Below are 27,718 nucleotides of genomic sequence, written 5' to 3'. Positions count from 1 at the left end.
AAAATAGAGCTATGTTTTATTATCCTTCTTTTTTCTGCTCATGTTCTATTTAACTGATTTAAGCTGCACACATGTATTAGAATTAAATTTCATACGGAAATAAAGTTTATACTCCTATGTTATTTTATTTTTAATACAGCACAAGATTCAGTTACCTTTGTATAAAAACAGCGTCCTCCAAAGAGCTGTTTTTATGTTCTTACTTTGAGTACATATCAGAGACAGTACTTTTTAACTTTTACTTGAGTAAAGCAGTTGAATCAGTACTTTGACTGGATTATTTTTTTAACACTAGCATCTGTACTTCTACTCAAGTACAGAATGTCTTACTTTTGGCACCTGCGTTACTAATTAGAAGGTCCAGGGTTTGATCCCTCGGTCCTTCAGTCTGCATGCAGAAGCATCCCAGGATAAGAACAGGCACTGAACCCCTATGCATTCACTGAAAAATGCTGTAGCTCCACCTACACCCCTGCTTCCATGTTACTTTTCTTTAAACCAGAAGTGGCCATATTTGGATGAGAGGATGGGGAGCAGAGCTTTCAGCTCACAAGTTTCCTCCATTAATCACACAGGTGTAACTCACAGAGACAGAGTCCAGAGGTCAAATTCTGGGACTCGAAGGAGTGGAAATGAGGCCAAAAAGACATTTAACACCTGCCTGTGTAGGAACACACCTGTCAGTCAAAGCACCAAGATTTACTTTTTATTTTGGCATTTTTGATCCTCTGTAATACAAAGTTGTACTTTTTAAGCCAACATATTCTTTAAAAAAAAATGTTCAGCCATGCTGTTGCATAATAACCTGACTGTGGTCAGAGGTTCACACATACAGTAAATCATCTGATTAGGAGTAATGGGGATTAATGAATAACATGGTATAAATAATGATTTATTCTTTATGATAATAATTTCTGAGCAGCAGCAGCAACACTGGGACATGGGCTCTGAGAGGACACGTTATGGAGACACCTCAGCCGGTGTTTTGTTGTTGTTTTGTTGGGGTTTTTTTTAACTTCCGCAAGAGCCCAAATACAGCCTCACCCTTCAACAATCACCGAGAATCACGTGATTCTCCAGAAACGCCGTAAGTAAAAACCGCCAAGCAGCAGCAGCTGCTACATGCCGACGTCTCACTTCCTACTGCTTTCAAAATAAAAGCACAAAACCTCGGTGCTGTTTCACTGAGGTGGCCAGCAGGTGGCAGGAGAGCTGAGCGACTGTGTAAATGAGTTTAAGACAAAGGGAATCAAAACACTGCGTGTATTTAACTTTTTTGCCAATAACAAACAGGTGAAAGAGACAGATGCAGACATAAAGTATCAAAATAATATCCACTACAAAAAACAAACAAAAAAACAAAACAATAAACATGTTCAGATTGATTTATATACAATACATTTCTTATAGAAAAACATGACGGAACATTAAAAATATAAAAGACACAAAACCATCATGACACAAACTTTTCTTTCATGGACAAGCACATAAAATATGCTTTAAAAACACATTAAACACAAACCCTGTAAAAACAACAGCCTCACGGGAGTCACGATATTGACAAAGGATTCAAAGAAGCTCCAGATGCAAATGTTTTTTTTCCCTCTTTTTACTCTGAATACGGAGAGCTCATCTGTAAACGCAAAAAGAAGAAAAGTATTAGCGGCATAACATCGGGACAGACTCAACAAATTCTGAGCTTAACCAAAAAGCAGTCTTCCGTTTCAGCAAGGCTGATCAGAGGCAGTCTTCAATTATTTAATCTCAGCCTGTGATCACAGGTCAACAAGAAATGTAATCTGATTACAGTCAGACTGTCAGCAAACACAAAAAACCAAACTCCATTTAATCCAAATTTAAAATCCTAAATCATTAACGTCATAAATATTCACATCATCTTATGTGAGACAACTTTCCATCAGTGTGATTGATTACAACACAACAATTCATCAATCACTGATCAGTGTGCCATGTTTCAACAGTGTTTGCAGTAATGTGTCTGCACTGTCCACAGTCTCAGAGTTAGGAACACAGAGACTACAGATATTATTCTGTGCTGATAATAAATCTGTGATGTAACTGTCGTCTCAGTCTTTAAGTTGAGCATTTAACGATAATAAAAATGCTTGTTTTAAATACAGAAAATATACAAAACCCTGATTTTCGGTGTTTGGCACTTTGGTCCTAGTCGCAGTAATGTATAATCTCGAACTTCTGATCTTTTATAGACTATGTTGACTTGAAACAAGCAGAATAATGAATTTACTGTTTTTATTATGAGGTTTCCAGAAGTTTTCCACATTTTACCATTTTCTATTTTAGCTCTACTGCACAGAACGATAAGAGTTAAGAGTTATAAGACACATACAGTGTCTTATTCATTTACAATAATAAAGAGCATATTATTACCAGTATATCCACTAAGTACAATAATATAAACTTACGGTGTCGATGTCGAAGCACAGGTGCTCATTGAGCATGTCAAACTCTCCAGGTGTCATCGGGGGCTCCGGAGACTGACACGACCGCGGGGTGGTGCTCGCGTTGGAGCTGAAATACATTAAAAGAGACATTAAAATACATTTTGCCTGTTTTGAAATTCTGTTTAAAGTTAACTGAGCTCGACTTGAGTGAAATATGAACTCACCGCATTTCTGAGATGGGGATCAGGGTTGATGGGATGTAAGGATGCACTGGAAGTTTAACAGAGGTTTATATTAATATTTAATTAGACCTGAGAATTAGCCTGAGAGTTTCCCAGCAAAAACTTGAACACTTCACCTCATAATTAGATCTTACCTTTGCTGGGCTGGCTGTTGTAAAGCCGCCCGAAGGCCTCGTCTTTGGGGATGTCGGGGTAGAGGAACTTGAGCGGGTTTTCGGGGACAACCCCGTCTGAGATCACTTTGTAGTCTCGAATGATGTCGGCGAACGGAAGCGCGCTGAGCCGGTTTTTAGTGTAAGGCTCCACAGAGTTAAACTTCACCTCACCTGGTGTGAAAAGTTACTGTTAGCAAACTTTGTTGTCCACTGTCAGTAAAGCAAGTTAAACCGCACTTTTAAAGATTTTCTAGCAACAAAGTTTATTTAACTGTCTTATCATAGTTAAAGGTTTGGTGTACATTTGCATTTTATTACCACACGTGGTCTGATGATGTTGGTTTATGTGACAAAGGGAAACCTCACCGTTATCGCCGTGCTCCACCCAGGTAAAGGTGATTCCGCCGAGGTGGCTCTCGCTGAAGCGTAACAGGAACGTGCCTGGCTCTTTGTCCTTCAACAAAGCTCGCTCCATCTCTTTACTCACAAATCCCATGATGTAGCTGCAGAGGCGGTGAAAGACAAAAGAAATGTAAGTTTTTGGTTTCAGCCAGTGAGATCTGTTGTCCAATTTCACATTTTAGATCTGTCATTCATACAAAGTTTATCTTAATGCGTTTCGCAGCTGCACATTTCTAAGACAGGGTTATAGTCTGCAGGTGATATCTGGCACCTGCAGACATCCAGTGATGCTATTTTCTGGGATAAAGCCTTTATAAAGGTGTCTAAATTTGGCTCACATATCATCTAGTCAACCTGTTACACACTTGAACTCAGCATAATTTCTGTTGATTCAAACTCTAAAAAGACAAGAAACCCTCCCAAAAAACAACACCAAAAATTAAAAAACCTCTAACTGCTAAAGCAGCAGCATTAACAATAAATGTAGGCATTAATGACCTAATAGAAATGTACATTTATGCCACATTTTGTTTTCATTTAATTCTGTATTTATTCATCTGTGTATTTACTTTCCATTTGAGTTTCCATTTAATTGACATTTGCATTTCCTTCTATGCAAATGAGGGCTTAAACTTGTCTCTGATTGGTTAACACTAGATGCTGTGCTCACAGCAAGAAAACATATTGATGTTAATGAATTTAATGAAAATGAATTTTATTGTAATGTAATATTAAATATATTAATATTTTATAAATGTATCTAACTGTTCTGTCTTTCCCAACTGATGTTGGCAGTTTTGGTCCTTCATATGTTAATGCTAGCTGTTCATGTGTCTAATAGCCCTTTCATCTTTTTGTGGAGTTTATTTTGTTTGTTTGTTTGTTTTTAGAAGTTGTCACATTTTCTGTTTATGATCTTTTAGCCAGGACACGATGACCTACTTCTCATTCCAGACCGGCAGCAGGTGCTTCTTGATGAGCTCCAGGATCGAGTCGAGCCACATCCAGAAGCTGAACGGCTTCCCTGGAATATTCTCCTGCATGATCGGAAAAAGAGAGAGTGAGAACCTTCTCAGACTTTAAATTGAAATTAGATACGATATGGGATAAAAGTAGATGACCAGCATTAACAACACAGCAGAAGGTTTTATGACTGCCACTAGATGGCACAATAACGCAGAAAATAATGGTACCGAGCCGCTCATGCTCATATTATCTAAGACTCACCTTGGAAAACTTGGACCAGGAGACTTGATAGTCGCTGCAGGAGGCATGTTGACCTACAGAGACAAAGAAAAACTATCATAAATGGCCGTCCCAGGAAAACAAGGTCAGCAGCTTTTTAGTTATTCTCTGAACTTGTTTTAGAAAATTCTTTGAACTCTGTGAGCAGGAGAGCTACTGTACTAGTGTGACCTTCCCCGTGTGGGCATAAAGTGGTTTTACTACAGTTTCCGAGACAAACAGCATGTTGTCATGAAGCTTTGAGGCTTTGAGGTACGAGTTCTCATCAACAACAAACCCACCGAATCAAAATGCAGTGCATGCAGTGGAGCGTCTACAGCCAATGAGCTTACCCAACATCACAGGAGTTCATGCACCAGCATTTCTGGTAAAATCAAGGAGTCAAACTCAGTTTCAAACTCTTTCCACACTTTGAAACGTGGATCACATCAAGGTAAATATCCTGGGGGAAAAAATTATACTATTCCATGTCTCATATGTAACAAGACATGGAATAATATAATTTTTTAAAATAAAGAAAAAAATCTGCCTTTCATGGTGCCTTTTTCATAGGCTTCAATAGTAATCTGGGAAATTTCAATGAAAGGTAATATTTCTTTCATCCTGGAGCTTATTTATCTCATAGAACAGAGTCTGTGGCATGATAATGCATATAAAAACCTGGAAAATAAAAATCACAAATGAATCCTGTGAGGTCTGAGTAATCAGCAGCGATTACCCTCTAACTGGATCCTTGATTCCTCTCTCCCGACTCTGGATTTTATTATGTTAACTTGATCCAAAGTCAGGGGACAATTTGGCTCCCAGCTCTTTCGGAACAGTCTCCTCTGGCAGCGATGAAATGCTCCCAGCACTCCTTCAACAGCTTGGAATACTTTCTCAAAATCAAGAATAAAATCAAGCTCCATCAGCAAGAGATGCCGGCTCTCCAAATTCACACAATGTCCCCTATTTTGATTATTTGTAGAGTTCAGAAGCGAATGCACTTCCTCAAGTCTGACTTCTATCCAGTGGCTGGAAGAAAGAATCATTGCCTGCAGGTTAACCTGTCACCGTCTCTTCCTGCCTATGTTACATCCCGGTAAAGCAAAATTATTAACCAAACAGGTTAAGGAAAGGAAACGGAGGTTTAGCTACAATAAAGATGAAAGTACTGAAACCAGCGAGAGACAGATCTCAGGGTTTTTGGGGTTTTTTTTTGCCTCAATTCATTTATATTCATACAATTTGCTATTTTCACACAGTGAGATACTCAGCAGACAGATCAGGAGCAGGGATGGGTACCGGGTTCTGACATAGACGGTAGTAAGCAGACCGAAAAGCAGCGCACAGTTCGGTGCTTTATTTCGGTGCTTTATTTTACTGAGATGTCATACACTTTGGATTCTAGCCAATCATTTTACTTTTGCAAGTGTAGTAGGCGGGCTCAGGTACGTACGTTCTTTTAGAGCAGAGCTACAGATTAAAAACACCCAAGTTGAAGCGGTCAAAAGTCTGGCTGTACTTCACAGCAAAAGATGCAAACTCAGCAGCCTGCAACAAGTGCTTTAAGGTGATACTGTGCAAAGGAGGTAACTCCTCGAATCTAATGAAACACCTGGCGACGTATAGCATTTTGTTAAAAGCCGAGAAATGCGCCGTATTTGATAGCTTGCTGCGAGACCTCACACCGTGCACATCTACTGCGGGTGTGGTGCCTGTTATCGGACCCGGAGTTAGCAACATCCCCCAAAAACCCGAAGAGTAGAGTCCTGGCCCCTAGCCCTGCCAGTGTAGCAGAAATGATGACGATGATGATGGCAGCAGCAGCAGCCGTTCTTCTCTGCGTGAGTAGCTTCATGTTGTTCGTGTGTAATTAACATTGAGTAGGCTAACCACGTTATTACATTAATGCATGTAAGGTGAACTAGCAAACACCGTCGTAGTTACATGTGGCTTCTTGTTTGATGGCAGATACTCCCTTCACCCTGGCCAAAAAGGCTAAAATGACCAAAGAAAAAGTGGAAAACAGTTAAACATGAGAGGTTTTTGGACAAAGTTTGTGTTTTTTCCATTGTTTAAGCACTGCTTCCAGCCAAGAGTGATACCATATATGCCCTATAGCTGCAGAAAAGGCTAACATTGTTATCTTTTTACAAAAAAAACAGCTGAACATGAGAGGTTTTTGGACCAATTTTGTGTTCTCCATTCTTTAAGCACCGGTTCGAGCACCATTTAAGCACCGGCACCATTTCAAAAGTACCGGTTTGGTACTGGTATCGGATAAAACCTAAAGGATACCCATCCCTAATCAGGAGCAGGTGATATACAGCGGGGTGAAAAACTGTCTGCCTCCTTCCCGATGTCCTTGTGTTTTGTGTATTTATGACACTTAAATGTTTCAGATTATCAAACTAATTTAATATTAGAGAACACAGCATGAGTAAATACAAAATGCTTTAAATTTAAATAATTATTTATTGATTAAGAGAGAAGTTATCCAAACCCACCTGGCCCTGGTTGAAAAGGTGATTGCCCCTTTTGTTAAATTGTGATTAACCACATCGTTTGGAAAGCAAAGTTTAGCGTCACTAAACACACTCAGGCCTGATTACTGGCAGACCTGCTGAATCAAGAAATCACTTTAACAGAAACTGTTTGACAAACTGAAGCAAAATACCTCAAAAAGCAACTCATCATGAACAAAATGAAGACTGGAGTGGCCTCTCAAAGTCCTGACCTGAATCCAATTGAGAAGCTGTGGTTTATTCTGGAAAACCCTCCAATGTGGCCGAACTTCAACAATTCTACAAAGATGAGCCAACTTCCTCCACAGTTATTAGGTTTAGGGGGCAATCACTTTTTCACACAGGGTCATGTAGGTTTGGATCTTTATCCCTTAATAATAAACACCTTCATTTAGAAACTGCATTTTGTGTTTACTTGTGTTATCTTTGCATAATATTTGAATTTTTTTGGATGATCTGAAACATTAAAGTGTTACGAGCATACAGAAAACAGAGCAACAGAGCATCAAAGAAGCTTCAGCTTCATTTTTAGCTTCTTTGATTTGTTGGGATCTGATTGGGTTAAAAAAACAACAACACCAAAACGCTGTTGTTCATCACCTTTAATGCTACTTTTGGTCGTTTAGAGTGATTTGTTTGACTGATCAGACCAAGCTCCCTGTTGTTTCACATGAAGTCTGGCTCAGCTTGAAGCAAACGTGCTTGCTTTATGCATAAACTTGAGGTTGAGCCAGTAGCGGAAGTGGTCAGCAATATATAAGAACAGCCACGCTGGAAGGGTGATCTACTGGATGCAAATCAGGTAAGGCTTTTCATTTTTATGGACCTGTTCTCAGAACTTTGTGATCGCCCCTCAGAGTTCCTCTGCTATGCTGACTTTGACTTTATAGCTGGACCAGTCTGATACTTGGCTCGAATAACGTTTCTGGTTCTTCCCCTTTTAAACTGAGCGACTTTCTGGAGTCTCTGCACCACCTACATACTTGAATATCTCTGCTGGCGTGTGGTTTCACAGTGACAGAGGTGTCGCTTCACCCTCCATAAACAAGTAAACACTCTCCCACCTCTCTTTAGATCTTTCTGCCTTCAGCTTTAACTTTCAGTCCTAATTAGCTTGTTAGCTTGCAGTTGTCTTCTTAAGTATAATGTTTTAATGACTTTAAAGCCACATTTTTAATTTATTTTTTCTCAATCTTCAACCTTTGCGAAAGAACAAAACTGAAAGACAAACATACCAAAGAGCTTTTCTCCCAGCATGGTGAGCTGCTCTTTGTTGAGGCCTCGCCCAGCAAAAGTGGAGAACTGCCAGCTGAGGACCTCAGAGAGCTGGCTCCAGCTGGCCCGAGGAGGGTTCCCAAAGAAAGCCAGGTTCTGTGGAGGAAGATGGAGAAGGTGGAGAAGGTGAGGGAGGCTGTGAAGCATTAAAAAAAAAAAAAGAAAACTAACATCTCCAAAACAGCTGTAGAACATGAGTTGCAGTTACAGAAGAACCAGAGTAAATGGAACATCAGCAAAATTTGTTGTCACGCTCTGGAAGTCAAAGACTTTGGATTTAAGTCAGTTTTCTTCATGTTTAGCAGGTTTTTTAAATGAACTGATGTTAAACTCAGGAGACGGGGGTGAATTGCAAGATTTATTTGTAATTTGTGTAATTTTGATGCTGTTAAAATGCACGTCTGTTTTGGGAAAACAAATTTTTGGAGACATGAAAAATGGAGGAATGGCCTGTGAAGGTCTGTGATGTTTGTTGAAAGTACAACAGAGGTCCACTGAAGAAATTAAATCTGTATTTCTTTATTTATTATTATATTTGGGTAACTTCACAAGAAATTGGAAAAACAGCCAGGAAAAACGTTTTTTTGTTGTGTTTGTGTTGTGAAAAGAAGTCATGAAAACAAAGGCTTTAAAAAAAGACGTCCAGGTGGTGCTCAAATATGTTGAGCTGAAAGTGAGCTTATGCTTGATTCAGCTTATTTCTTTACTTTAAATTTTTGTAAATAAACTTTCAAATGAATGATTTTCTGTTTTTAGAAGACTTCTAGAATGGCTCACCCTCGGCTCATCAGTCAGGAGGTTGTACCACATGACGGAGGCCCAGCCGCCAGGAAGCTGGCTCACATTGGAAATCACAACGAGCGGCAGGGAACACGTCTGGAAAATAAAAGTAAATATTAATAAATTATTTCATAAATGAACAGCAACAAAAACAAGTTTGAAATAAATCTGCTCTGCTGCTGACCTCCAGGTCGATGGTGAGGCCCTGCACCGTGAAGCAGGCCTCAAAACTGAGAGAGTGAAGTTCTTCTGTCACAGAGAGCAGGCCCTGAAAAATAAAACACTGAAACATCAACTCAAGTTCAAAGGCAGATTCATTGAATATGATGCACAAATCCATCTGAAGCAGCGTTAATGGTCATTGGACAGAAACTGCCAAATCATGAGCATACGATGCGACACATCAATTAATATGTCATTAAATACACTGAATACTAATAAAACTGATACATTAAATAATTTATAAACTATGGCACTGATAGTTGTGCTTCGATATTTACTTACCTTTGTATTAATTCCCTTATTTATCAACTTTTCCATTAAATGTTTACATTTATTTAAATGCATTAGTTACATGATGTATTTCTGAATCAACCATGATCCAGGTGAAGCAGGTGAAAAACTGTCCCAGTCAGACACTTTTAGCTGTATTCCTTTAAAATAAAAGGTGAATTAAAAAAGTTTGCAGAAATAAATAGAAGAAATAAATAGTGAAAAGAACCAAGGGAAAATACTTAAAAAATTAAAAAACAAATACACGTAGATGCCCAATACAGGCAAATGAGGAATGAGGAATAAATACAGATAAATAATGTAGTGCTTAATGCATTCTCCTAACAAGAAAAAGATCACTGGGAAAAGACAAATTCTTTTATGTCTCATTTTATAAATGAAAATTATAAGTAAAAAATTTAATGGGAAAAAAAATACTACAAATAAAACAAAAAAAATAAAATCGATTTACATTATTTTTTAAATAAAAAAAATTCCTACACTTTTTTGTGTACTTCATTATATCTGAACTTATTTACAGAGTCTCTTTTATTTGGCAGTTTTCGTCCTCCGTAGTCCATCTACATTTCCTACCTCATTCCCTTTGGTGCCGTTGATGTATTTCTTCTCTTTCAGCTGCTGTAAAACACAAACTCTGAGTGAGATGACTACACACTATTTTAAATAAATGGTTGAAGGTTGAAGAACCAGTTAAACAATTGTCAACATTTGTCAGAGTTTTGACCTACCAGATGTCTGAACTCCACTGAGAGGCAGCCGTTTGAGTAGTCCTCAATGTCCATAACTTTAGTGTTGTTGGTCAGGATGAAAAACTGACGACTTCTAAGGAGAAAAGGAGAAAAAAAACTTGATTTTCTTATCAACGTTTACGAGCATCCATCTATAAGATGGACTTAATTCAGAGGAGGAAGTGTTTGTGGATCGTTTTAGACAATAAAATAAACCATATTTAAAATCTGTATATAGTTTTCAAAATAAAACACTCCAGTCATTTTACTGTAAAGGTTTTTAAATCAGGTGATTTTAAGAAGGCTCAGCTGCAGACTGTCCTGCCTGCAAGGTCCATGTATAACATCTGTGCATCATATATAATCTGTCAATACATGAATAAATCTAAAACAGAGATTTATAAAAGAAAACCAAGCTGATCACATTTCGCTGTAAAATTTTTGTTATAATTTGGGGATGAAATCTTTAATTAAAGCCCATATATCTTTATGGATTTTTGAATAATTGACAAGTTAAACAGTTATAACAAAGGCAAGTACATTATGCAAGTATTTCCTGGCTTCCTAAATCCTATTGTTTTTCCTGTCTGTTCCAGTGCGCGGTATCAGGCTAAGACCACCAGAAGGTGGCGGTAAACACCAGCTGTTTAAACAGCAAAAATTGAAGAAGTGCTACTTCTATAAAAGTGAAGTCCAGGCAACTGGTTCTTAATGAATACAGAGTATTTTTGCTTGGTATCCTCCTGAGAACCGAGGAAAAGGGAAAGAAGAGAAAGTAAAAATATCAAGGCATGCCTGTATTCATTGACATCTGAGAAAATATTCTCAATCTGATGTTGTCACTCTTTTTTTTTAATTCATTTGTTTTCAGTAAACTCCTGGAGCTTTTAAAGTGACTTTCACCCAATCATATGTTTTTTTCCTGCATCTGGTTTTACAGGAAGTTAGAGGCAAAGCTCCCCCGAGGTGCACATTTGGTTTCCAAGTGCCTTTTTAAACCATATTTACACCTGGTAACTCCTCCAAACAAATAACAGACCAGTGAAGCCATAAAACAGGAAGCTTTAGGGCTGATTTCACCTTTTAATTTTTAAGTTTTTACCCCCTTAAAGACATTTCATTAATTTTTTTTCCAGTCTTGAATTTGTATGATGTTAAATCAGAGTGGATATCCCTGTATGAATACTTCAGGCACAGATGCTCCGCCCACCTGCTGTTCAAACCTTTTGCTTATGAGGGGCAGCCTATCAGAAGTTGTCTTAAAGAGGAAGGAGCTAAAACAGCTTATTTCACGCAGAGAATAAAATGAGGGGGTTCTAAGGTCCAGTATTAGCTAAAGTAGTATTAATTTTATCACTAAACCATGCCTAACTACTGTATTAGAGTCCAGCCATAATAAATTTTGAAGACAGAAGCGAGCAGATTAGGTTGCTTTTAATCTGGTGCCATTTCCTGTTCTCGGACATTTAGTAGTAGCACACTGAGACAGTTTGTACTCACACTCTGCCCGGGGGGAGGTCCCTGCAGAAACACACAAGCACAGCACACAACATTTTTATCTTATTTTTACTGAAAAAGTGAAGACAGATTTTCTGTGGGGTCCATTTAATAAGAAAATGAATCATCTTACTTGTCAAATGTTGTTTTCACTTTCAGCTGATAATCCACTTCTGGAAGTTTAACCAGGAGTCTGCAAGAAATCAGAATAAACTGAAACAAACGGTGACCCAATAGCAGAAACAATTCCTGAAACAAAAAGATGTCACATGACCATACCTGACTTTGGTGGTGAACTGCACTCCAGTCTTGATGATGAGGGGTTTTTGTGGATGTGTGGGCATGCATGGCTGCTTCTCCACCACAAATGAGCTGCGAAAAAAAAAACCACACCTCATACGATTTACAATTTCACTTTAACACCCCAAGCTTGAGAGAGAACATTCAAACCACAGCTGGCTATGTTCCTCCTCTGGTAGTTACCACCTTTCTGTTTATTGTCTAATGTGTTGTCAGAAGCTGAAGTAGAGGAGGAAGTCCTGTTTTTCCATTTTTCAGAGCACTGAAAGTTGTTCTGCACAAAGATGAACTAGGCTGGGATCTCTTGCACTGCTTATTGCACATCTCCATCTCCTCCTCTCCCGAGTGGCGTCCCTCAAGGCTCAATCCTGGGACCACCTCTGGTTTCATTATATAGGTTATCTTTCGGCTATTGACTTAACAGCTTCAGTAGTATCTATTACCATTTCTTTCTTTCTTATCTCAGTGAATGTGTCACTAATATCACTTATTAGATTAAATTTCCTTTATGTTACTCCTGGCAAAACTGAGGTTTTTGTGTTAGTCTCTGACAGTTTGTTTAATAAATTAAAAGCATCTAAATACTTCTTTTGATAACAGGGTTTAATTTCTTGTGCAGCTAATTTCAGAGGTGGGAAATAACGAAGTACAAATACTTTGTTATTGTACTTAAGTAGAATTTTTAGTTATCTGTACCTTACTTGAGTATTTGTTCTTCTAGCCTTTTACTTTTACTCTCTACAATTTTAAACAAATGGACTTTCTATTCCTTACATTTTGTTTGATGCATTTGAGGGGAGTCATTATTTCACATAACTGCGGGCCTTCAAACATCAAACTGATCAAACTGATCTTTTTTTCCCCCTGGTCATGTTCCATTTACCTGATTCAAGAGTACCTTTATTAGAATTAAAATTTAGACTGAAATAAAGTTTGTATTCCTGCTGATATTATTTTATTATTATATTATATTATTATATTATACAAGGTTCAGTTTACTTTGCATAAAAACAGGTGTTGAGATGTTTTTTTAAGGTTCTATAATTTTGCTTTCTTACTCTGAGTACATTTCTTAGCCGGACTTTTTTACTTTTACTTGAGTAAAGAAGTTGAATCAGTACTTCAACTTTTACTTAACTATTTTTTTAACACTGGTATCTGTACTTCTACTTAAGTACAAAATGTCTGTACTTTTGTCAACTCTGGCCAATTTTCATGTAATCTGCTTGAGGGCCCAGGACATCCTGCCCCCTTGTGTCAATTTCAAATTAAATATTCTCGTTCTGTGTCACCACATTTAGAAAAAATAAAAATCATAGAAATACCCCCACATGCAACACAGATTTCTTTCACAAATGCTAAAGGAATAAAATGTCTTCTGCTGAGCTGTGTTGGTACCTCTTGATAAGATGGTAAATGAGATATTTCACTCTCTCTTCCATCTGAGGCTTTTGCAGGGGTATTGGGTCGCTCTCATAGGTCACCTTCACCACCAGCTCCCCCAGTTTGTCCAGCTGACGCTTGATCTGGAAAAGGCTCTGAGCAGTCAGGGTGAACCTGAGAGAAGCGAAGAATAGGATGAGGACAGAAAATTTATCTGATCTTTATTTAACAGCATAGCGCCACCTTAAAATCCTTTACCTCTGCCAGTTAGTTACAATATACTCAAATATTTTGCTCAATGGTAAACTACTTAACTGACAACTGATAATTATAGAAGATTGTTTCTGCCACCTAAAAAGAGAAATGGCCATCCATAACTTGACATTTCGAGTTATGGATGGCCATTAAAAGAAATAAAAACAAACAAACCAAAATATTAAAAAAGTTTTTCAGTCACAGAAACAAGCTTCCATAGTAATTATACTAATGAGTTAGTTATACCAGGCTGTTAGTTATAGGGTGTCATATGTACTGGGACATTAATATTCAATTTATAAATAAATATTTTTAGAAATAATGTATACATTTATGTTTTTGTATAATGAATTTATTTCAGTTGGTGTTGGTCCTCCATATATCTATATTATAGCAGATATACAAATGGTACTTAACTATTACAAACACAACAGATATACTGCCATATGTCCTGTTAACATAATTTATTAATATTATTTTGGCATTTTTGGGACTCCATACCAAAGTACTTCATTGCAGCAACAGTAAGGATTTCTGACTTTTTGTTGGAGGTCATTACCAGCTCTGCAGCTGCTCCAGCCCGGTGAGCAGAGGACCCCCGATGGCAGCGATCTGCTGCCTTCGTTTCCAGTCCTGCAGCTCGGGGTTGAGCTGAGAGGTCATCAGGTCGTCAATCTCTTTGATCACAACATCCATCTTTGATAAAATCTCCTAACAAAGGCATGAAATAAATTGTTTATGGCTGATGAACACACTGCAGTTAATTTTTTATTTGTACACCTGGATATATTTTTGTCACGTTTCAGAGCTTTGCATGTGCGTACCTTCCTTTTAAAGTCAAGCCGATTTAGCATTTCCTGTAGTCTTGTTACTTCCTGTTTCATCACGTCAGAGTTTCTATCGGTTGATTCTGACACAACCACAAAAACAGTAGTATGAAATAAGACTTCTAAAATAGTAAATTACTTTTTATTTTTATTTTTACAACTTGTAAAATGGCTCACCTCGAGACTGCAGGGTCTTGTAGCGGAAATCAAAGTCATCCTGCATGTCCTCGATGTATTTCACAGCCTGGTCCATCAACTGGAAACAGACATTTTTTGTATAAAATTTATCAATAAAATTCAGCTTTGTGTTTTCTCCATCTTGTATTAAAGGTGTTTGAGTTACCTGCACGCTGCCCCTGATGATCCCAACTCTGTTGTCCATGTTCTTCTGCCTCTCAAACGCCACAGAGTTCTGCAAAGACTTCTCCAGAGGACCCTGTAAAAAAACAAAACAAAAAAACCCAAAACCAAACATTTACTTATTTACAACTTATATTTCTGAACAGACTGTAACAGTGTGTGAATGTGTGTGTGAATGGGTGGATGACTGGATATGTAAAGCGCTTTGGTGTCCTTAGGGACTATTAAAGCGCTATATAAATACAGGCCATTTACCATTAATCACGCTGTTGTCACGATGTTGTGGCTTTGTGATTCAGGGTCATGTTCCTCCGTGGGGTTCATGTTCGATACAGTGTGTAATGAATGTTTTTTTAAAGTTGCTTTTTGCCATCTTTAGACAAGAAAACATTAACTTTGGGAAAATTCAGGGTGGCAGTGCATGAATAAAAAACATGTTACTCACTGGTTTTGGTCTCTGCAAATTGAAGACTTAATTAAAGACTGGATCTTAATCATGTTTATGCCTATGAGGCATTTTTTAACCAATTATCTGAGAAATGCCACAGTTTATTTTGAGGTACAGGCTGTCCACAGCTTTGGTTTTGGTGAGTGAATATTCACCATAGTATTAGCATGTAGCTGTGTCTGTGTACAGTTCATGGATGCAGCATAGTAATCAAACTTTCTCAAGTTAGCTGAAAATTTAGTTAATATGTGGACTCCAAAGATGATGGATGAGCACAGTGGCTACATCCATCTTTTGTAAACAGTCGATTTATTTGACATATCGTGTACTGGGACGTGTTGAATATTTTTCTGGCACATTAAATTCTAATATTGCGTGGGTAATATTTTGGGAACAAACAGCCTCTGTGCACAGAGACTCTCTAAAAGTTTAAACTCTAGCTATGAGTATCTGCATATAGAAGACCTCTTTCTTCCTCTGAAACCTGAAACCAGACTGAGTTTAAACCTGCAAAAACAGATGTGTTGTGCCAACTGATGTGAGCAGAAGCTGTAAAGCATCACTGAAACGTTTTAAGGCGATATAGTAAACTTCTTTATGACTGCTTCTGTTTTTGGTCTTTACAACGTTTTTTTGCACGGATATTAGAAAGAAAAGGTGTTAATGATGTCTGTGTGCTGTGTAGTGCTGGGCAGGTAGTCCAAGGTGAGTTTATTACTCTTTATTGGCTCCAATAACAATAAAGTTATGGTGCATTAAACCCAAACAGTGAGGTAAGTGAAGCAGCAGTCTCTACGGAACAACCCAGCTTAAGAAAACAAACACCGTTATCCTGTTCACGGGAATAGAAACACTTAAGTGATTACCGTAAAAAGCCAAACACTGATTGTTGGGAATAAAGTGAACTGGCTGGTTGGGAGGGTGGGGGTGTGAAGTATGTTTTACAGTGCAGTCTTCCTGGTAGTGGCCCAGATTTACCAGCAGAGACTGTAATAAAGGGACTTTCCCTTCACTGAGGCAGACAATGTGACAAACCTGTTCTTGCATGCAGGCACTGGAGAGAATACGGCGCTCTTCCCTGAGACAGGTGGAGATGACTCTGGCCATTACAGCAGGATTGGTGGCGTATTTCAGCTACAGTGACGCAAACAGAGAACATTTCAGTTATAAAACCCCCTGAGAAAAACCAATGATTCCCTAATGATGTGATCATTTGTGTAAGTAGGCTATAAACCAACCACAGCATGATTAATACTCCCACAGTGTCTGTTTATCTGTGAAGAAGAGATGAAAAGGAAATCCCTGACAGAGCGGAAGCCCTCTAGTTCAATAACAAAGGAATGAAGTTTAACTGGACACAAAACGAGCATTCTCCGTGAACAGCATCTGAGTAAATAAAGTCAGAGGTGCAGACAGATACTTGGAGCGCATCCAGGTTCGACTCTTTAAGGGCAAACAATTTAACCACAACATTTAGTTGAACAGATTTAAGCGTGTGAGCCTCATTTATAAACATGTAAAAGTTGCATAATCAAAATTGTAATGACGCAACTTGCAGCATGAGGTTAAATAAAAAAAGAAAAGAAGCAACAGTAAGACAAACCTTGTTAATCTTTAGCAAATAAACCTAACTGAGGATAATTGTCCACTAGAAACCTTAGATTTCTTAAGTAGGGATAGACTTCAGGGCCCAAATTATTATTTTTGTTTTAAATTCCATTCCATATCTATAAGTGCCACATTTATGTATTTCTCCAATCCATCTATCTACGTTCATTCACTCATTACCATTTTCTCCTTTCTTTCAAAGATGTATTTATCTCATCATTTTCTTAATACATTTCTTTTTTGCTTTTTGCGAGGCAAATCACAGAGTTATGCACTGACATTAATCATTAAAATAGGAAATTTAAAGTAAGTAAAACAGGAGAGTCAATAGAAACATATGTTGTATAAATAAATACCTACATTTATTGCTTTCCAAGTCGTTAATGGCCTTTTAATGTTTTTTGGTTTGTTTTTTTAGATTCTGCACTTTAGTTCTTCCATAAAAGACCTACACCAGTGAAAAAATTATGAAGCTAAAAACATAAATAAATAATATATAAATAATTAAGAAACTAATTAAAAGAGGAGCCAAGTCATTACATTACACTAGCGAATCTTTTATTTCTGTTTTTATTGTATTATTCTTTAATGTTTTTGTATTTGCTAAAAATTGATAAGTGGGATTATATATTTTGTTTCTGTGCCTTTAATGACATATTCTGTTTTTGTGAATTCGGTATTCTAATGATGCCTTTAATGGTATATTAATTCATTTTTTAAAAATCAACTTATTTTTCATTTTGGGAGTTTGAAGCCTCCATACATTCCTGCCAGATGCCTGTATCTTTAAATCTCTTTATTCTTAGACTATATATGGCTAATATATGCGGCAGAAGCCACAAACTTTCCGAAGCTGCACATCGGCCTCTACATACATTCAAATGCTCACCAAGAAAAGTACAAACAACTTCTTCTGGAGGAAGAGGGAAAGTTTTTGTCTCGCCTTCAGGTGTGACTAATATTTCATCACTGTCAGACGACAGACTGAGGATGCACAAACGCACACACACACCTACACGCTCAGTCTTATGACAGCAGCAGTGATGCACTGGTATCTTTTCAGAGTTTGTACCGTTCACCAAGCTGACCTACATTATTCAGCAAAAATTCACTATAAATACTTCTCCCGCTGTTGTGGGTACTTTACCAGTCAAACCCAACACTCCTGACATTTTCCCTCAGCAAGCAGCGAAGGTCAGATTAAAAATGTGCGCCTACCACTGCGAGGGGTTTCCCCTCAAAGAAAGACCCTGCGTGAACATGAATGGAATAGAGTTTCAAACATGAGCTAAAATCTCTCCTCTGTTACATGAACACATAACAACAACAACAACAAGCCACAAACACCCTCGACTATCGCACAGGAGTAGCTGCTTCCTCTAAGAAGTGTTGACACATAACACATATACATATTCACAGGAAGCAGTGGTATGAGCCTCGAGGGTTCATTCTGCAAGAGGTATCTGTCTTTCTTCCAGAATAAAAGCGAGTGCCGACCACAACCGAACTTCCTGAGGAGCTCCTCTGGCAGAATAGACATCCTCAAAGGGTTCATCGACAGAGAGAATAACTTAAATCGTTTATAGACAACATTGAAAGAAAGGAATTCAATGTGCAAAAGCTCTTTGCTGACTTCATTTGATTAAAACAGTAGCAGCAAAAACAGGAGCTGCAGCTTTCAGGCAGCACACAAACAGAAAGCTGCACATTTACAGCAATTCCCAACTCGTGAGCACGGCAATTATATATTACTTCCCTTTCACCTCAGGCACATGTACACACCACGAGGCTACTTCTCAAAACTGAGAACGCTTTAATGACAACAGTTCAGGCAGTTCATGGCTGAACGCTTTCTCTCTGTTCAGTTTGTTTGAAGTGTGTGGATAAAAGTGCACAACAATAACAAGAAGCCACGGGCGGAGCAGCACCATAACCTGCAAGTACTGAGCAAAGAATCCAACCTGACCTCTTTTCTGAGCTTTACAAACAAAGGAAGCTCATGTAGAAACACCACAAGTATCAACTTAAATGAGAGTTAAAGCTGTTTAATCTGGACTGCCATAAATAAACTGCAGCTAATTACAAACTTTGCATAATTCACACAACTCCTGAATACTTTTAAGTCTGCAAACTTCAGCTGTGCATCTAGACCTATGACCTCTTCTACAGGTTTGCAGCTTGGCTCAAGTTGAATCCATGTTCACAGTTCTGGCTTCAACAACAAAAAAACAAAATAAAAGCCTTTTCTTCAAATGTAATCACATTGCTTTATTCAAGTTAGAAATCACACTGCATGAGAAATGATTAACATGCATATACTTCCTCAAAAACATCCTGGAGCTCCACAGCCTGCGCTGAATCATGTGATTTATGTAAAACTATCAGACTGATCAGGATCATCAGATTTGCTTTAATCAGCATGACACAAACATGAGTCTGATTTTAGATGCTGTGGGGCTCTTTGCTAGCAGCTAGAATGCTCTAGGTCTGATCAGTTGTGCAGAGAGTATAGCTCTGTACACTTCACAGTTCATTCTGCGGCTTATATCAGAAGTGACATCATCAGTAAACATAAGTGACACGTTCCTGCAGCCACAAATGCCCATGCATTAACACTACCTCCACCATGTTTAACAGATGATGTGATATGCTTCAGATCAGATTTCTCTCTTTCTCCAAACTTTTGTCTTCCCTTCACTCTTGTAAGACTTGCTTTTGAGACTCTAAAAATATAACACATGTATAAAAATAGCTGTACCTCCTACACACTTAATACAAAAATGTTAAACCCCTTGAATTAAATCTAGTCTGCACTTCAGTCAGCTCTTAACTGTTTAATTTAACATATTTATTTTTCAGTAGTTTTGAATTAATATTCATTTATTTAAAAAAATATATTTTTGGCAGTTTTAATCCACTATGGATAATAGTAATATTAATATTAAATAACAAACACAAATTATAATAATGTATTAATTATTTTTGACAGCCAAATGAATATCAGCATGCATTATTAATATTTTCTTTGTTTCAGCACATTAATTCATAATTCAAGTCATTTATTTATTCTAACTTTTTGTATTTCTGTTATTTGCAATCTTCCATATAAAAATACCAGTACCTAACTAACCAGCTTTTCCTCCATATGCGATTTGAAATCCATACCTTTGTCATCTTTCTGCCATTACTGTGTGTCGAACGGTCTCATTCACTGCTGTGTAAACACGTATGTGACGCTTTAAAAGCACGTGTTGATCTTTTATCTTTCCACATGATCATGTCGTAGTAAAAATCTCACCTGTTTCTTCTGTTATATGTGTCAATAAAACTGTGTGAGTAGAGCTTCCTCTATTTACACTGCATCTGTCTGTCAAGGCTGCTTTCCAGTATGGGGCACATTAGGGTGAAAGTTGTTTTTGTCGTGTGTGGAGCACTCAGTAAGGACATCATGTGAGAAAACGAGCATGCAGCTTCTAGCCTGTCCTAGAAAACAGGAAGTCTAACAAATGTTTGTGTTACAAAGGCAGATCTGAAGTGCTGAGGTCTCGGCTGAAATTAAATGTCTGGGGGAGAGGTGGACTCACTTGCAGCTGCTGCTGAATTATTTTCATGTTGTGTCGTTGCAGAAAGTTCTGCTCCTGCGAGCGCACCCTCTCCAGCTGGGTCAGCAGGTTGGTGAAGAGCACGCCAGCCATCGACTCGTCGTTCACCGCCGTGTCCCTAAAAGTATACAGAGTGACACATTCAGGAGATTCAGAGCAACAAAACCTGTGAAGAACAAAGAAGTTGCTTTACCACCTACCACAGGCCTTCAAGCTGGCAGTATATACATGCATGTATGTGTATGTATGTATGGGTGTATCTGTATGTATGCAGGTGTATGAATAAGTTGTACATATCTTTCTTGTGTTAATGTAAATCTGTCTGTGTTATTATGTAAATACTTACTTACGCTATTGTGTATTTCACATGGAGAGATGCCAAACTGCCTTTCATTGTTCTTGTAACAATGACAATAAAGAGCTATTCTATTCTATTCTTTTTTATTCTAGTTAAACCGTTACTTAAAAAGCCATCTTTTCCACATATCACCGTCTTAGCTAATTATAGGCCAATCTCCTACCCTCCTTTTATCTCTAAAATTCTTGAAAGAATAGTTGTTAAACAGCTATTAGATCATCTGCAGAAGAATAGCTTATTTGAAGAGTTTCAGTCGGGTTTCAGAACTCATCACAGCACAGAAACAACTTTAGTGAAAGTTACAAATGATCTTCTTATGGCCTCTGACAGTGGACTCATCTCTGTGCTTGTCCCGGATGACCTAATCTAGGCTGGACTACTGTAATTTGTTATCAGGATGTCCTAAAAACTCCCTGAAAGTTCAGTTAATCCAAAATGCTGCAGCAAGAGTACTGACAGGGACTAGAAAGAGAGAGAATATTTCTCCTATGTTGGCTTCCTATTAAATCCAGAATCAAATCTAAAAATCTACTGCTACATAAAAGGTCTTGAATAATCAGCCCCCATCTTATCTTAATGACTTCAGAGTACCGTATCACCCCATGAGAGCCCTTCACTCTTAGACTGTGGTCAGACCGGTTGCAGCACATGGCTGCCCCTCCCTGTGCCTGGTTCTGCCAGAGTTTTCCTCCTGTTAAAAGGGAGATTTTCCTTCCCACTGTTGCCAAAGCGCTTGCTCACAAAGGTGAGCAAGTTGTTGGTGTTTGCTCTGCATTATTGTAGGGTCTTTACCTTACAATATAAAGTGCCTTCAGGGAACTGCTGTTGTGATTTGTTACTATATAAATAAAACTGAACTGAATAGTCCCGTGCTCAAGAGTCAAAAACAAGTGTTACTTGGGAAGTTCTGACAATAGTGGTGCTTTTGTCCATCCATTCATGGATAGGCTGTGCCCACCTGCGCCCACCTGCAACCACCCTGGACAGTTGCCAGTCTGTCAAAGGGCTAACACAGAGAGACAGACAGTCATTTACACTTATTAGAAATTTAGAATCACCCATTAACTCAGAGGTTCCCAAAGTGTGGGGCCCGCCCCCTAGGGGGGCGCAGAGCCATTGCAGGGGGGGCGCGGTATGAAAAGAAAAAAAAAAAAAAAAAGAGCGCTTGGACACTGTGGACAAGTTTTTGACGGGGCTCCCACACAAACGCAAAGCAGGAGATGAAGCATCGCCAAATATGTTTCCAAACCAACTTCCTTCCAAGCCAAAGACAGGAAAATATGGTGAAGCATATCTTCCCTTTGGCTTCACCTGCACAAGTGCCAAGGTAGGTCTCCCCTGCAAAATTAGTTTCCCTGCGTCGGGAGCACGCGCTGGGCTCTCCAAATCACGGACAAACAGGATCCCACATTCTTGATTTTTAGTTCACAAACACTTGTTGTAATAACTAACTACTCCTGACATTTTGGACATGTTAGCTCTTTATGTAGTAAAGTTACAGTGGGATACAAATAATATCAGGCTGATCCTGCCGTAATTTGTTCCGCCTGTTCAAATCACGGACAAACAGTATCCCACAGCTGTTTTTGTTTTTGAACCCATTTTGCACAGAGAGACATTTTTTGAAAAATGTATTGATAGCAATGTTGAATATTATTACACAGGAAAAAAAACAACTACACATAAAATAATTACACCGTGACGCCTCTGCCTTTCTAAATGGAGGGACAGTAACTGTGTGTATATGTAAGCGTGTAAAAACTGAAGATAGTCAGATTAACAGTAACAGTATTTTGTCTCTATCTGCCATTCTGCAATTCATCTCATGTAAACAATAACGTGGCGCACAGCGTGACGTGAAAAGAGGCACATACCTTTGACGTTGCGTGACGAACTCTGTATTCCTCGTCCACACGTAAACGCAAAAAAGGAGTTTTAAATAATCTCCGTTTTCGGTGAATCGCAACGCCGTTTACGTGTTGACGAAAAGCCCAAACGCATAGAAACAGCTGAGTTTTCAAAAATACCCGTGTAGGTGTGGACGTAGCGTAAAAGAGTTAGTAGTATATTTTATTACTACCTGTAATTTATTGCCGTTTACTTGTATTTGCTTAACTGTTTACTAAATGTTTGAGGTGTGAAATAAACCGCAATGGAGTTTGTAAACAAAATATGGGTGTGTGAACCACTGCATTAACTTAACCCCACTAACTGTACGTCTTCGGACTGTGGTGTGGGAGGAAGTCAGAGTACCCAGACAGAACCCTCACACACCCTCACACGGGGCGAACATGTCATGCCCCAAACATGCCCAAGCCAGTTGATGGATTTAAACCCAGGAAAACTGCAGTTCCTTGAACGATCACTGAAGGCAGACTTCAAGAGTAAGCTTGTCTCCTTGGTTCTTCTCTTCTCATGCCGATAATGAGATGCCACAGCTCTGTACCCTTCATTCCAGTACTTAGGGTGTGAATTCCCCCTGCAGTATTCTCATGAGCAATAGATGTCACAATTCAGACAAAACTTCCACATTAGCACTGGTATTGTCTCTTCAACCTATAGGTTGAAGAGACCTATAGCAGCCTATAGCAACCTATAGCAGCAGCACAATGGACCATTTTAAAGAAATCGACAGCTGCAGGACCAGCTGACACGACACCAACATGGTGGCTTGCTACAGCAGATGTGACGTCACTTAGGCGTACAGCGCCGTTCACTAGGGGATGAATGGCGAGCATAACAATAACCTTCTACTCCCAAGTTAAAAATCATAGACTGTATTTAAAAGATAAATGTAGCTACTATTACATCACCTATTTATTTCTGATATATCCATTTCTAGACGGAACTTAACCAAAAATAATCAGACTCCTCAATAATCTTTGAGGAGAAAAAAGGTCTTTTAAGTTTTGAAAACAACAAGAAACATGCAACTTTTCTTTGTATAAGAAAAAAGAATGAAAACTATGAAAAATTATGTCTTCAATACATTTCTTGGACTTTTTAAATTTTATTTTTTTCTGGAATAAAACTCAAAGGTTTGTAGCCTTATGTACATGTTTTTTAGTGAAGGAATGGAAGAGCCTTCAGGCAGGTTCTCTCAGATCTGCCTAGCACTGTTGAAAAATGTACTTTAACTCAGACCACAATCATTCCTAAATCCTGCTGAAACTGAAAACTAAAAGCATCCATTTACTCTCCCTTTAGCTAAACGCAAACACTCCGTGGGTGATAAATGATCACTGTTTTCTGACTTTGTTTGCAGCTCGTTGATAAGGAAGAAGGTGCAGCTACAGCGGGTTTTTCACTGAAAAGAGCTTCCTGTAGGAAATGAGGTCTATGACGTGAAGTTGTGGGCTGTAAAACCAAGAAGTCATGGTTTTGATCAATCAGCTTCAACTGAACAAAAGTATAAACTCAGCGATTTGAACTCAGCCTTGTCAACATGTTTTTGATGCACAGGTGATCGTTTATGTTTTACAAACTTTCACTCAGCTTCAGAAGACGTCTGGATCAAAACCTCCTGCTTTTCTGGATTTAAATTTAAACAGCCTAGACCCATTAAAAATATAGATATCTATACATTTAAAATAGTTGACAGACAATATTTCTGTCTTATTTTGCTTTAGAACTATTATATAGGATTATTTCCTTGAATTATTGCCTCTCCCATTTATTCATCCATTTTAATTTCAAGTTACTAATTTCTAAATTATTATTTTTTCATCCTTTTGCCTTGCTCCATTTTTCCCTAAAGTATTTTTCTTAAAGAATATTTATTTAGACATTTATGCTTTATTAAACAAATATAAATGCCTGACATTGTGAGTGTTTATGGAGTTGATTCGTTGCTTGTTTGCCAGCATATTAACACCAGACTCATATCCTAAATATAATAATAAGTATATATTATAATATATACTTATTATTTGGTCATCTTTGGTCTTATGTACAAGGTTGTTATAGTTGACTAAAACTAAAATAAAATGAGTAACATAAATATCTGAGTTAACTGAAATAAAATAAAAATATGCATTTCATAAAATTGGTATTTTATTGACTGAAGATGATAACTCTATGTGACTGAGTCATGGGTTTATTTTGTACTTACATTACAAAAAATAAAACTGATACTAAAACTAAACCATCCCCACCCTTTGGAAGCAAACTACAACTTAAGTTAAAGCACAAATAAAAACTCACTTATATAAACTGCTATATTAAAGAAGAAAAAACAAGACAGACATATTTGGTAAATAGTAAATAAATAGTTCACAATACTTTGATAAAAAAGAAAAACATTAATATTACATGTTGTGTACTTAATTGCATAATTATTTATTTACTAAGTCACTAATTTGTGTATTTAGTTAATGTTAATTTTGGCAGCTTCAGTCCTCCATACCATGTGGTCTTTCAGCCTATGAAGACAGCTGCCTTTTTTTGTAATACAGACTTTTTTTTCCACACTTCTTTGCACATAGATTAGGACTCACCAGTCCTGAGACTCGATCCAGCTGGCCAACCCCTGCCTGATGTCCATGGGGAAGTTATCGTCATACAGGTAATCCACCTGTTCCAGGAGTCTGATCTCCAGCTGTTGAATCTGCTTCCACTGGCTCATGATGCTGTGCCTTCGGACACCACGCGATGCACACACCCGTTATCACCAAAGAGTGCTCTAAAAACATGAATAACATGTTAAATATTATCTAAAATTACGGATTATTTATTGTATGTAATTATTTGATCGTTTAATGTCGCTTCTCCTCGTGTTTGTTACCTGAGATGTTTCCGCGCTGCCTTCCCGTCAGCTTTCATCTACCATGTGCACTTGTTTCCCTTGCGCTGACTTTCGTTTTTTATATGTGCCTCTCAGATCAGGAAGCGAGCTCATTTCCCCTCAGTGGCTGTTCTCAGGTACTCAGAAGGCCCCTCCTCCTCCTCCTCCTCCTGCTAATCACACTCTCTGAATGATCCTAAACTTTTAGACAGGTAACAGGTGCAACTGGAAAAGTGATACTGTAAGGTTATATGAAGAAACAGACTAAGTTAGAGAAGTAGCTGAAATGAATGCATCATATTTATCTCAGCTGATTACATAAATCTTTAGATAGGTAATTAATGATCAAAAATTACTTTCAGCTAGATCACAAAGTAATGATAAACAGTCTAAATGACCAACCAAACATAATGGATAAACCATAAACTGATGAAATCAGTGACTGTAAACAAACTTTTATAAAGTAATTTTTGGAAGTTTGTTTGCACCAGTTTTGAGTTATGTATCTTAGAATTTCAAGTTAACAGATGGCAGAAAATATGAATTGATATTATTTTTTTTAAAAATGGTGGAAACAAGCATCTATAGGCAATGACTGAATTACACTAGCTAGATTAAATTATGAGTTAAAGGTCATAAATTATTTTTGATAAAAGTATGGCTGATAAACTGCTTGCTAACAGTTTGCTAACATTAAACCATTATGTTACTTTTTTAAGCTAGCAGTTAAATTGACATAATGACAAAGTATCAAATTAAATTAAATCACTAGAAATGGTGATAGGTTTTGTTAAAGTTATACCGAGGGGTTAAGCTGTCTAACACTTTGAACTGACAGTTGAAATGGTTAGCTAAACACAATGGGTGAACCATATACTGTAGCTAACTTTATCTATATTCTTAGGCAACATTTGACATTTAAGATTATTATACCAATAATAAAATAATTTACAAACCTTTTTTTAAAAAAATAATAATAATCAAACAGTTCAAAACACAATTAATGAGCCATAAAGTGTTGAAATGTGTTTTGATTTTGATTCTGCTGCGAAGGCAACTTTTTAAATACCTTTGTTAGTAGCTAAACTAACAAACTAAGAGTAACACCATGGATTAACACCTGTTATAATAATAGCTGAGACTGTTAACTAAACACAGTACATAAGCCACAGAATGTATATGTTGAAATATATTGCTAGTTTAAATCATAAATAAAAATATGTGTACTTTGCTAAAGATACAGTTAGCAGTTGTTCCTGTTAATTTTTCCATATTATGTATTAGGCTATATTTGTCAGGGGCAAAATCTTCGTACAGTACATTCTTTAAAAAAAAAAAATCAATTAACACTTATTTTATTTTCTGTCTTTACCTTATTAAGACATTTATTTTGTCACTCTCTAGTCTACATTATTGGCTTACATACCATTTATTCACTTTTATTCACTTTTAGTCACTTACAGCTATTTATTCACCTTTCAGTCACTTTAATTTTAAAACTGTGTAGTTTTAAAACTGTATATACTGTATATTCTGTGTATTTATTATTTCACTCTTATTGCCTGTTCTTATTGTCCTTATCTTCAACGTTATGGTGCTCTGTTGTTTGTTAATTGCCCCTTGGGGATAAATAAAGTCTTCTGATTCCGATTCTGATTCTGATTATAATTTTCCAAATTCTTCCCTGATAAATAAAGTACATCTCATCCTTACCTTATAACAAAAAAAAAAAGCTTACAAAACGTAGAATAACTGATTAGGATAAGACAGAACTATACAAAGGAGGTGGCACATTTAAATAGAAAAGTTAAATAAAATTCTTGCTGAATAAAAATATCAATGTAATACAATAAAGAGCAAATAAAAACTCTAACCATTAAATAAAGATTTTGTGGTATGAGACTTTCTGCATATGTAACAAAATGGCAGAGGGTGGGAAACTTTTAAATACAATTTAAACTCCTCATTATTTATTATTTATTAATTTGAAGTTATAGAAGTGTTGTGTGTATTTCTTACGGTAACCC

At 37.5% G+C, this 27,718-nt stretch overlaps 1 protein-coding gene across 4 annotated transcripts; it reads right to left on the bottom strand.

Moving 5' to 3' along the window:
• Window positions 1–1,245: 1,245 nt before the first annotated feature.
• On the bottom strand, window positions 1,246–25,850 carry stat4 (signal transducer and activator of transcription 4). Of its 4 annotated transcripts, none has more exons than XM_013266228.3 (24): window positions 25,692–25,850; window positions 25,405–25,589; window positions 20,533–20,668; window positions 16,376–16,474; window positions 14,876–14,968; window positions 14,710–14,788; window positions 14,530–14,615; window positions 14,265–14,416; window positions 13,466–13,624; window positions 12,047–12,139; window positions 11,901–11,960; window positions 11,771–11,791; window positions 10,271–10,364; window positions 10,116–10,160; window positions 9,214–9,297; window positions 9,027–9,125; window positions 8,210–8,345; window positions 4,450–4,502; window positions 4,165–4,259; window positions 3,187–3,323; window positions 2,800–2,991; window positions 2,648–2,693; window positions 2,445–2,550; window positions 1,246–1,633 (listed from the first exon to the last, which is right to left on the bottom strand). In XM_013266228.3, exons 2-24 carry the CDS (start codon window positions 25,530–25,532, stop codon window positions 1,610–1,612), a joined length of 2,217 nt encoding a protein of 738 aa, XP_013121682.1. In that variant the 5' UTR covers window positions 25,533–25,589; window positions 25,692–25,850; the 3' UTR covers window positions 1,246–1,609. The 4 variants fall into 4 exon arrangements, with proteins under 4 accessions (XP_013121682.1, XP_025759610.1, XP_013121683.1 ...); XM_025903825.1 differs by having other exon boundaries at window positions 10,116–10,157; XM_013266229.3 differs by having other exon boundaries at window positions 10,271–10,361.
• Between the last annotated feature and the right edge of the window lie 1,868 nt (window positions 25,851–27,718).

Source organism: Oreochromis niloticus, linkage group LG16 (assembly GCF_001858045.2).
Source record: "Oreochromis niloticus isolate F11D_XX linkage group LG16, O_niloticus_UMD_NMBU, whole genome shotgun sequence".
In the NCBI taxonomy this organism is placed as follows: domain Eukaryota; kingdom Metazoa; phylum Chordata; class Actinopteri; order Cichliformes; family Cichlidae; genus Oreochromis; species Oreochromis niloticus.
This window is presented reverse-complemented; position numbering and strand designations above follow the sequence as displayed.